This window comes from Hemibagrus wyckioides, linkage group LG23 (assembly GCF_019097595.1).
Source record: "Hemibagrus wyckioides isolate EC202008001 linkage group LG23, SWU_Hwy_1.0, whole genome shotgun sequence".
In the NCBI taxonomy this organism is placed as follows: Eukaryota; Metazoa; Chordata; class Actinopteri; order Siluriformes; family Bagridae; genus Hemibagrus; species Hemibagrus wyckioides.
Window position 1 is genome coordinate 1,235,690 of NC_080732.1, and position 11,764 is coordinate 1,247,453.

Here is an 11,764-nt window from a genome sequence, read left to right on the forward strand (position 1 = left end):
CCGTCGGGATAAATGACCCAGGATATCGACCCGATTGCCTGACCTCTCGGCTCCCAGGCAGTGAGCTCTATTTAGCCTCCAGACTTCTGCAGACACCTAGCCCCTCAAACCACCGCCCTACGCCGGATTACTGCAGCATTATCGATTCTCAGGGACTTGTGTTTGAAATGATACTTGATAAACCTCTCCAGTCTTCTGTCCGAGAGCAGAGTTCGATATTATAACCGATGGTTTTAAGTCTCTCGCTCTTTTTTTTTTTTTTTTTTTTTTTTTCCCTCTCTTTCTCTCAAACCGCCCATGGAGTCCTCTTTTCACATGCTAGCTGATTATATTCACTTTTTTACAGTCAGAATTTTGTTTGATACGATCTTATGGTATATTGGAATAATATGAATTGTGTCCGAAAAAAGTACTACACTAGTATTTTTTGTCATTGGTTCGGAAAACATTTTGTATATTTTGTATGCATCTTCTGTGTTTAAAATAATTTAAAAATAAAAGGTGCATAATTCTATTTTACACTAAATGGACGTTTCCAGGTTTCAGTATTAAGTTGTAAACTCATCATGCTGGATTTTATAATATTTGCAAAACATTATCAAATATTGAAGACTTGGGAAGCTGTGGAAATGTTGTCAAAGTGACCATGGTTCTTGTTTTTCACCATAATTTTCTGTTCCCACTAGCAAGTACCAATTACATATCAACCAGTGCTGTTGTCTCTTGTGGGCGTGGCTTATCCAGCACTCCAGTGGTAGCTATATACGCAGTCTGAAGCCAGCTGTTTAAACGTAAATATAATAGTGTGAAAGTGAGTTTGATTCGCATGTTATGCGCTTAGCTTTGTTCTCAGATTAGATTAGTAAGTCGAGCTAGCTACATACACTAACCAAAAACACCAAAGATCTTTTCTAGCTCCTTGTGAGCTTTATTTATCTTTATAATGTCTTTGTGCATAATTACTGACAGTGAATGACAGAAGATGAAACAGTTGTTGTGTTTTTTGTGGGAGTTAACTGCAGGTAGGCGATAAAGTTGTGAGCAAGGAACTGAAGAAATATCAAATGTTTCTTATGATTGATGCAAGGAATCGTTTGTCATTTTCTTTTCTTTTCATTTTCTAACTAATCTCATGATTATTAAAAGTATACATCTCACACACACACACACACACTCATCTGTTCTCCCCTCTGTCCACAGGTAGAATCAGGAATCTCAGTAATGAGAAGGATGTGTATAAGAAGCTGAAGACGGTGGTGGACCGCGTCCTGATGTCTAGCAGCTACTCCGAGGTCAACCTCGCCAAACTCTTCCAGGCCTTTACATCGTTAAAGTAATATTTTATTAGCATTTCAGGTCTTTCTTTCTTTTTTTCTTTTTTTTTTTTTTTTTTTAACCTTATTTCACCCTGTATCACTGGCGGTCCTGATGATTGCCGTGTTCATCGAGAGCTCTGTTGATTGGCTGCGTATCTCTCTACGTCTTTCATCATGTCCATTTAGCCCTGTCTTTAATCGATCCCAATTTTGTTGCTAAAATGGACATGAAGAGTGCCTAAAGACCCATAAAAAACACCAGCACCCTCATCCACACACACTCCTCCTCTTCGTTCCGCCACACACAACGAGGGAACAATCAGGGGTAATAACTTCTCTCCACCGCCACTGGTCCTTGACAGCGTAGCAATTAGCCAATGATACAGACTCGGCCTGGTGATTCGAGGAGCTGGAACAGATTGGACGCTCGTTTCTGACATTACCTCTACTTACACTCAGATTTGAGGTTTTATACTTTTTCTACGTGTTGATTTTTTGTTGTTGTTGATTTGATTGAATGTCTGATCTCGTCTCCGTTAAATGTTTTAATACTGCCAGTTAAATAAAATGATTAAAAACAAGTTTTCTGGATTGTTTTTTTTTTTTTCAAAAAAGTAGATGCTTTGGGGTGGGGGAGAGATGGTATTTCTCTAAATTGTGTTATGGAGAAAAAAGAAAACAGGGGAATGAGGGATGGATGAGGGGTCGGAGTATTGCAGTGACGTGCTGCATGTGTTAAAAAATGGCGCTTGTTCTATGTGTTTATAATGACAGGTGAACATTTTTTTCCGCCTCACACCATTTCATCATTGCAAATGCCAATTTCCATAAGTACCGTGCTTGAAAAATCACTTTAGACGACAGCCACTAATGGCATCGACCTCAGAGAGTGTACACTTTCAGAGTGGCTTTCTGGCCCGGGTTTAGTCCCGTGTGTGTGTGTGTGTGTGTGTGTGTGTGTGAGTGAGAGTGATGGACAGCGCTCATGCGGAGGCTCGTGTCGCCGGAGAAGTTAATTTATATATTTATTATATCACATCTACAGTGCGTCGCAGAGAAAAAGTACTTTACATGACCTGAATAGTTAGTGCTGCTTAAAAGAAAGGGATTTTTTTTCATCGCACTTTACAAGGTTAAGTCATCAGTGCATGGGCTCCAGGTTTCACTGACGCATTCCTCCAAAAGCGTTTATCGTGCCAGAGGAGGCTGTTTTCAAACTGCGGCTCCACAGCTTTGCATTCATTTTACTCTCTAAGCTAATAAGAACTCTCTCTCTCACACACACACACACACACAGAGTGTGTGTGTCTTGCTAAGCTCTATTGCCCGCCTTTCGGACCAGAAATAGTAGTAGGACAAGGTTTCCTTTGATGAGGGAATTAGTGCGCTATTCTCTCACTATTATTCATTGCGCGGCGGAATATGTAAGTAGCCGTGGGTGTCAAAAGGAAAAGCCGCTCCCGTTGCAAAGTGCTCCTCTTGTTTCCTTCAATGGCGAGCTATGAGATGATAAACCGCTTAATACACTGAACTAATTGGATGAGAGTAAAAGAGACGCGGGGGAATTAAGGCGCGCCCACAGGGAGGGAGGGATGGGGGTAATAAGGGGACGGGGTGCGAGTGGGGGCCCCAGCCATTCAGCCTTTTCACTGATTTTTCTTCTCCGCGACTCCAAAAAGGGAGACGAGAGCCTCATCAAAGCGCCTTCAGTGCCTCCAGCACACCCGGCCAATCCAATCGAGCCGCGGCCGGACCGAGAGGCGCAAAAAAAACGCGTCGTGATGATTATCCGCTCCAGACGCGACTTCAAGAAATTCACAATCAAGTACAAAAAAAAGTTGATCTGCGACTTTCTCAGCTTTCAGACGTGGATTTGGTGTTGATGTGATGATAAATGTTTTTATCACTTGCGATTTTAACTTTATCTGTCTTCCAGATTAATTTTTTTAGATGAAGTTATTTCAGATCTCTTGAGCGTTCCTCGAGCTCGAGCTCTGTCACCTGCCGTTAATAACCTTCACTACCGCTAATAATAAGACGATTAAGGAATTCTTGATAATCTTATAAATAAAAGCTCCGCAGAAGTGTGTGGGTGGGTGGGTGGAGAAGTGGACCGGCTTCTGCGCTCCAGAACTCTCCCTGTTAAATATAATAGTCCTAATATCCTGGAGCTGCCGGGAAAATGGCTTTCTTTTCTTTTTCCTCCCTCCTTAATGCCCCTTTGAACATATTCTGCTGCTCTTGTCAGGCAGCATGGCATGTCAAATGTTTAATATGGATTTCTTGAAGTCTGGAACGAAGGGTGGATGGAGAGATTGGTGGAGAGAGGGAGAGACAGAGAGAGAGAGAGGGAGGAAGGGGGGGGTCCTTAGCGCATGGAGTTAGAATAAATTATGTGAAGAGTCACAAACGTTCCAGAAAGAGAGAGAGACCCCCCTTCTTTCTTCTAACTCATCTTTATAAAGCTTTATTTCCATTTCCACTGATCCTGCTTGTTTGTGGTGTCGAAATGAGTCGGATTAGCGGGTGTAAAACAAGGAAAGGGAACTCTTTTCACCGCGAGCAGGCGATTAAAAAAGAAGGGAAAATTAATCCTAGAGGTAATTTCACGCGATTTGCCTCGGCACCATGGACGGGTCAAAACGACTTGGCTGAAAGGAGCCGCATTGATTGCTGTAATGGCATCGCGATACAACGGGGAGGATTTTAGGGAGGGAACTAAATCCAGAGAAAAGACATTCTGATAAACCGGTTGTTACTTCATTAATAAGAAAAGACTGGCCTCGACTTAGCCGGCATTACGCATGTCGAGTTCAATTTGCGGCCCCTGAAACTTCTCCATGCGTGTTTTGTTAACAGGTGGAATTGAAAAGCACCATGAATATAAGCACGACTTAATGGAGCGAATAATCATCTCTTAACACCGTTTTTTTTGTACTAGTTAAAGCACCACCACCACGACGAAAATATTTTCAGGAAGAAGAAGAATAATATTATTGCGGATTTTTGTCTCGTGCGTAAAATCTTGCTCGTAGTCGTGACCCATTTGTTTTCAATGCATTAAATTAACTATTTAAAAAAATATTACTAAAATATAAACTGGTCTGAAAGGGGACTATTCTTTTAGAATTATCTTATAAATTATGATTATAAAGTAAAGCATGTGAAACGAATTCGAATGGAGGCGCGTGCATACATCTTGGAACAAAAAAAAAACCTATATTATATTGCTTCTGTACTTTATTTTTTGAATGCATGCTGTACATTGCGCGTGTTATTTTTAATGAATTAATTTTTTTTGTCTAAATTTATCACTCAGTTCAACATTAATAATAATAATAATAATAATAATAATAATAATAATAATAATAATAATAATAATAATAATAATAAAGTCTTTTTAATAATGGTTGGGGTTTCATCAGATTCATTCAGCAGATTTATTCTTTTTTTTTTTTTATTCTGCTTGGCTGCCAGAAAAGAAAAAAGGGAAAAAAAATTCAGTCTCTGGTGGACCATCAGTGTGTCCTGCTGTGGATCTGACCAGTCCACAGGTTGGACATAAATAATCATCTACAAACCTAAAATTCTGTCAAATGAACATCTACTAGGAAACATTCATACAATACTACATCAAGTGAATTTCAATGTTTTCAAGTTTACACCTTTTTAAGCGCCCCCCCCCCATTCAATTCATCTTTACAGTGCTAATGTGTGTTTGTATATATATATATATATATATGTATTTATGTTTGTATGTACAAATAGGCTACTCTTAACAGATCAATGAGCAAGCAATCTGAACTCCATTATTGTCCTTTGAAGAAATTGTTAATTTTTCCTCCTAAAGATCATAATTAACACCAGGGGTAATCTTCACAGAGAGAGTGGGAGGAGGGTTTTTTCCTCAGTCGATGAATTTGGTGATAGTGCGATTTGGAGGGTTCTAGCAGTTCCCTTTGGCATATTGACCTCCTCCTCTGGTCCCATGCTGGAGCTGATGCTTCTTGCAGAGGAGAAGTTTGTTGCTATTTTGTGTGTGACTGCTGTCACCACGTCCTTGACCCCCCAAAAAAATAAAACATCAATGGAGTAAGTACAATTTCACTGGCTGTGGCTTGGCAGCAGAGCTACATTGCAGACTGGGGTTTGGGTTGTTGATGATAGAGGATGTCCAATAAGATGGGTACTGTAACAGTGCGTCACGCCTCCAGGGCTCGGATAGCTCGACCGGTGTGCTTTCACACTGTGGATTTGGTCATGCTTTGTAATTATTATTATTATTATTTTTATTTTTAGTAAGGGGTTTATTTTTCAGAGCAACAGCTTCAGCAGACCTCCTTCCCCGTAGCACTGGCAGGCAGGATGTTCAGCTGAGTGAGCTGAGCCGAGTGTTCTTTCGCTTTAAGACGTAGCGCGGCGATGCTCGAGGCTCGGCGGTCGGCAGCCGTGGAGGAAGAGGATGAGGCAGTGGGTGGGTCTGTCAGGCCTGCAGGTGGCTGCACTGGACTTTCCACCGGCGGCGTGGTTTGGCGCAGGAGAGCGGCGGCCGTGGAAGCGCTTGTCAGTGGACCCATACTGGAGAAAAGTCTGAGCAGAAGAGTCAAGCTGATTAGAAAATTCTAAAAAAAAAAACAAAAAACAAAAAACTAATAATTAAAAAAAAAAAAGTCAAGTCCATCATACAGACTTTCCTACACTTCCTCAGAGGTCAAGTATTAAATGATCACATTTCTGAGCATTTCCCTGTGATCGTCATGCCAGCCTACCTGCCAAAAGTGGGTCCGATGAAGGCCGGATGACGAAACATGGCGGTGCCCAGGAAGGTGCCCAAGCCAAGGGGCGTGGCAGGAGGAAGGGCGGAGCTGTTATGTGGTGGTGCCAGTCCTGGGAAGGCAGCGGCTGCTGCGGCGGCGGTCCAGGCAGACTCCAGAGCTGGGTGCGGGTGAGGAGGAAATGGGCCTCCCTCTAGATAGTGACTCAAGGGGTGGGCAGCAGCTAGTGGACCAGGGAAGGGCAGACCTGGAGGATGAGACTGAACTCCTGCCTTCTCTCTCTTTCTCCATTTTGCTCTACGATTCTGGAACCAAACCTGGACACAAAGAATGCCTTTTGTGAACGTTCATGCGTGATGCATTAAATCCCTGAGAAATGATTACATTTACTTCTAAAAGCTGTTTTTAAAATCTTTATCTTATTATTGTGACGAGTATCATCATCTCGTAAGAGCTTCCCGAGTTCATTTAGTATTCCGAATTGTGTACCGCTCTGCATGCTCGTTTGAGCTGGCCACTGTAATCCGTGTGCAATATTTGCTTTGCTTTAATGAGGTGACAAATAGGCGGAAAGTCAAGGGTAATTACATGACCCTAAGCCCCACTCCCTTATGGTCTGTTAGCCTAACTTTTTACTAATTAAAATCTGGTTTTAGGCTGCAGTGAGGGGAAAAAAACCTGGGTGGAGTGCAGTAATTAAGAGCCTTGTTCAAAAAGGATTTGGGAATAACTGCTTGAACAGGGGCCAGTAACAATTAATACGCTTTAAATGAAAATTCCTGAAAATGCAAGTGACTTTGAAAAGGGTATTTAACTTTCCCACGGGTGCCCCAAACCATTACTACACTGCGCTGCTGGGGTATACGGGCTATTACAGTGCCAGGGCCTAGAGATGAGCGTGTTCGCAATGAGGACACTGTCAACACTGACTCTATAACCTACACACACACACACACAGGCTCTTTTGCATTACAGGGCCCCTGGGGAATTTATGAGTTTTATCACCTCCTGATCGAGCCCATTAAGTGATTTGTTCATCCACAGTCCCAAAGAGACATCTGTTGTTTTATGTTGGCAATAACCCTGCCATGTGTTTGTACTGTCTCTTTGGTTATGGGACTTGAGCTTGATCATGCAAGCTTTGAATAGGCAGGATTGGAAGGAGGAGGAGGTGGAGGAGGAGGAGGGTGGTGGTGGTGGTGTGAGGGATGGAGGGGGCGACAAACACCTTTAATAGTCTCACTTGTTCCAAGTGCAAAGCATCGGATCAATGCTGGTCTATTGCAATCACAAAATGGGAAATCAAATAGCATTATCCCCACACCCTCCTCCTCCTCCTCCTCCTCCACCTCCTCCTCCACCCGCACAGGGGCGATGAGAATTCAAACACCATTTTCTCGGTGGAATAGCAGTGTTTGCTCTTGCGCTAAGTGCGCTTTTACGAACGGCGCGCGCGTCCGCGTAATTGCCGTTAAAACGCTCGCTCCATTGCATGTAATAACTTTCGATAACAGGAGAAATCTCCGCCGTGACGTTGGGGAGTCATTTAACACAGTCGAAGGCTACACTTTCAAATGAAATTAAATATAGACCATTAGCCAGATATAGCACACGTCGCTTAGCACAATTTCCCGGAATTCTCGGAAATCTTAATGCTCTACCTAAAACAATTACACAATTATATCTATCTATCTATCTATCTATCTATCTATCTATCTATCTATCTATCTATCTATCTATCTATCTATCTATCTATAACGCATATATATATATATATATATATATATATATATATATATATATATATATATGTGCGCTGTTTTTTTCCAGTCTTTTCTTTGTAAGAATCCAATTCAATAAATAAATGTCCTATAATAAACGCCCAATTTCCGAAATTATCTCCCTCATTTCCGGTTTAATTACAACGTCTATTGGTTGTAGGAAATTAACCTAAATATTTACAAATGCTGAATTGAAACGCTGTATTCTATTACCGGTCGCAGGATAATAATTTAATAGCAAGCTCCTTAAAACAAATAAGCTTGATCAGATGTGTTAGCACGGGTATAATAATAATGTAATAATCACGTTATAATGGCCTGTGTGTTTTTAAATCCATTAATCTGTTGAACTCTTTTGAGGCTTTAAGGAGAGAAGAGCGCATCTTACCTGCACACGCGCCTCAGTGAGGTCCAGCCGCATCGCGAGCTCCTCTCTGAAACAACACACACACACACACACACACACACACAAACTGTTTTTACATAAATCTCAGAAAAATGTTGTTAGACGCTAAAACAAACAGAAGCCATTAAATAGATTTTGGACTCTTTCAATTTGTAGACTCTCTCTCTCTCTCTCTCTCTCTCTCTCTCTCTCAAAAAAAAGCTTCCCTTCTTTCTGAAAGCTTTAACTACATAATGACGGAAATAATGCCTATTCAAACTGGAAAGTGGCCGCGTCACTCTTCACCATTTTGTGATGAGAATGGATTCCAGTTACAATTACAATTGACAAAAAAAAACCTCAATATATGCGACCGATTTATAAGAGAAAGGAAACGCTCTCGTTATTCATTTATTTATTTACTTATTTATTTATTTACTAAACGCAAAATCGTGTTGTATTGCTATAATAATATGGTATAATATTCTCTTCAGTAAAATATGAGAGCACGAGCTCATATATATCCACTGACAAATGTGTTATATTAGATGTTAGAATTGTTGTTGTTGTTGTTGTTGCTGTTGTTGTTGTTGTTGTTGTTCTTCTTCTTCTTCTTCTTCTTCTTGTTTTTCTCTCATCTTCGTCGTAACAAAAACAAATATTTTATAGGAAACATTTTATAAGAAGATTACGCGAGTTTACTTTTGGCCTCCTGCAATTTCCGCGGCTTAAAAACGCGTTTTGTGAATTTACCGAAATTGCTGTTGTTTTATTTTTATAGCTTCAAGTAATGAATTTATTAAAATAATAATATGAAAAACAAAACAAATGGGCCTGCAGACAACAGGCTCCTTGAATAAAATGCGCGTTTTGGTGATGAACTGGTGTTTAATCTTAATTGTAATAAATTTAAACTATATTCTTTAAATCCATTAGTCATCAGAGTAAATATGTGTCTCTGTTTATTATTATTATTATTATTATTATTATTATTATTATTATTATTATTATTATTATTATTATTAATACAGTTTATTTTTAGTGTCGATATTTATGATCGAGCAGTAATTTATATAGCTATATTATTTCTCATCTATTATATTATTCTCCTCTTTTGGAATAGATATGAGGATGTAGAATTTTTTAAGCTTGTAGAAATTGTTTTTAATCCACTGTCTCAAATATTATTATCATTATTATTATTATTATTATTATTATTATTATTATTATCATTATCATTATCATTATCATTATCATTATCATCATTATTATTATTATTATTATTGGGATTTTGGGGGTAGGTGTGCGTACCTGGTGAAGACGTCTGGGTAGTGGGTCTTTTGGAAGGCCCTCTCCAGCTCCTCCAGCTGGTAGCTCGTGAACGTGGTCCTGTATCTCCTCTGCTTCCGCTTCAGCATGCCTTCCTCCGAGTCGCTGCCCGCAGACAGACACACGCTGTCCTCTCCGTCTTTCACATCTGCGTCGTTACGCGGACTCGGCTCGTCCTTGGGCGACAGGCCATGCTCGGCTCCGCACGCCTCCTCCTCCTCTTCCTCCTCCTCTTCCTCCTTCACGGCGTCCTCCTCGAACTTGAGCGCTCCAAGCTCGGCCAGCTCCGGGCTGCTGCGCGCCTCCTCCAGCCCGCTGAACGGCGCGTTTTCCCGGTACGACTTGCTCCGGCTGATGCTGACCTGCGGCGCCTGGCTGATCTTCATGCCCTCGCAGCCGAGCTCGCCTTTCTCCCCGTGCTCCTGAAACACCCTGGTGGCATCCAGGTATTTCCCCCCGGGGCCGTAGAGCCGGCGCAGTTTGGGCGGAAGGTGCATGTCCGAGTCAAAGGAGAGCTCTTTACTGGAAACTGAAACCAAAAAAAAATTAACATATATTAAAGAGAGTGAGAGGGAGAGAGAGAGAGAGAGAGAGAGAGAGAAAGAGAGAGAGAGAGAGAATCACACCTGCGGGTTTTGAATCATGCAGTAATCTAGATTTATTACTGTTTTTCTCTGACTACATGCACAGGTGTAAATAAGCTCACAGCTAACTCTGGTGCAAAGCATTTTGTCCGATTGTTTCCCCTATAAATAAAAATCAAGAAATAATCATTTCACACGAAACGAGTCATTTTAATTTTAGTATTTTTAGCGCACAAGTGTAAAAGTAATATATAATTAATTTAGCGAACAAAAAACGAAAGCTATTCATTTAGATTTACACTAAAATTAACACTTTTATTTTTATTTTAATATTTCTCTCCATGTCATGAGAAGCAAGCATTTTATATTAGTTAAACATTTGTTGTTCGTCTCCTAAATGTTTTAAACAATACAATAAATACGAAGCAATAATTCGAGCTTATAGAATTTTATTTACAGAAATTTCTCTTATAAAATAAAACCAGCACGAGATAAGGGTCTCATGTTAACATTTCCATACCCCCCCCCCTTTTTTTTTCAAAATTCGCATTAAAAATATAAACTTATTTATTTTGCACAGTTTTATGTCAGAAGGATGTGGAGTTTAAGGAAACACCGCTTCTGGAGTTTTTAAAGTTTAACCTCTCTGATATTTGGATTATTTCTTTAACGCATTAAAATGTTTATTAGGTCGTTATTACCCAGAAAACAGCACATGTAGGTAAGTAAAGGCTGAAAATGAGCTCGTTCACGGGCGCTGTCTTGATTTCTGACCTGTTCTGTCTATCACACAGGAGGATATTTTAATGGCTCTTCAGGTTCTCGCACGAGAAGAACCGCTTAAACTTCTCCAGGAACGCTGCTGTACTGAGGTATAATATTTCCAAAATATATATATTTTTAATTTCCGTAAAGGTGTGTGAGTGAGTGAGTAAGTGTATGAGAGTTGTGTGTGTGTGTAAAAGTGTGTATCGTACCTTCAGAAGGCTGCTCATGCTCTGGTCGCGCTGTTAAACTTTGCGATCCCACCAGCCGGACTTTACACGGACTCCTCCGGCCCAGAATGCTCTCGATGCAGTAGGAAGAGAGGACAGTCGGAGATTTGCTCTTACACTCGTTCCTGTCGCGCGCATCGTCGTCGAACTGACTGCTCATTTTATCTCTCTCTCTGTGTATAAGTATATATTTTAGCCTCTTTTCCTCTTTTCTGCCTTCAGCGTGAAGGTTCGAGTGAAGTTTCAGCTTGTGCGCGCGCTGTACACTCTCTCTGCGCCTGTAACCCGAGGTGTCTCTCTCTCTCTCTCTCTCTCTCTCTCTGTGTGTGTGTGTATGTGTGTGTAATGGTAAAGTGTGGAGCTCCTCTCCGCGCTGCAGCTCCTCTCTCCATTCCGCCGCACTGACGTGGAGCGACAATCTGATTGGCTCCCGCGGGGGAAAAGGGGGATCTTTCAGTTTTCTCATTAAAGTTCACCGGCCTGAGAGACACACATTAGTCCAATAAAGCCGACTTCACACTTCAATTACAGCATTATACCTGCAGCTTTTTTACATCAGAAAACACGCAATCTATCTATCTATCTATCTATCTATCTAT

At 40.9% G+C, this 11,764-nt stretch overlaps 2 protein-coding genes across 4 annotated transcripts in view; one reads left to right on the forward strand and one right to left on the reverse strand.

The window, feature by feature from the left end:
• pola1 (polymerase (DNA directed), alpha 1) overlaps positions 1-1,413 on the forward strand; it is a 40,155-nt gene extending 38,742 nt beyond the window's left edge. For both annotated transcript variants that reach the window (XM_058377002.1, XM_058377003.1), the window contains exon 37: positions 1,201-1,413. In XM_058377002.1, the coding sequence (XP_058232985.1) occupies positions 1,201-1,337 (137 nt within the window). In that variant the 3' untranslated portion in view covers positions 1,338-1,413. The remainder of the gene's footprint in view (positions 1-1,200) is intronic.
• Positions 1,414-4,700: 3,287 nt separating this feature from the next.
• arxa (aristaless related homeobox a) lies at positions 4,701-11,503 on the reverse strand. Of its 2 annotated transcripts, none has more exons than XM_058375959.1 (5): positions 11,148-11,503; positions 9,569-10,115; positions 8,261-8,306; positions 6,086-6,408; positions 4,701-5,906 (listed from the first exon to the last, which is right to left on the reverse strand). In XM_058375959.1, exons 1-5 carry the CDS (start codon positions 11,323-11,325, stop codon positions 5,645-5,647), a joined length of 1,356 nt encoding a protein of 451 aa, XP_058231942.1. In that variant the 5' UTR covers positions 11,326-11,503; the 3' UTR covers positions 4,701-5,644. The 2 variants fall into 2 exon arrangements, with proteins under 2 accessions (XP_058231942.1, XP_058231943.1); XM_058375960.1 differs by having other exon boundaries at positions 5,764-5,938.
• Positions 11,504-11,764: the final 261 nt, after the last annotated feature.

Bases quoted from the DNA above. Each gene is read 5' to 3' on its own strand.
- arxa (XM_058375959.1), bottom strand. From the start codon at position 11,325: ATGAGCAGTCAGTTCGACGACGATGCGCGCGACAGGAACGAGTGTAAG. The intron at 10,116-11,147 runs GTACGATACACA...TTTTGGTTTCAG, and splicing joins GCATGAGCAGCCTTCTGAAG to TTTCCAGTAAAGAGCTCTCC. The intron at 5,907-6,085 runs GTAGGCTGGCAT...TCTTCTGCTCAG, and splicing joins ATCGGACCCACTTTTGGCAG to ACTTTTCTCCAGTATGGGTC.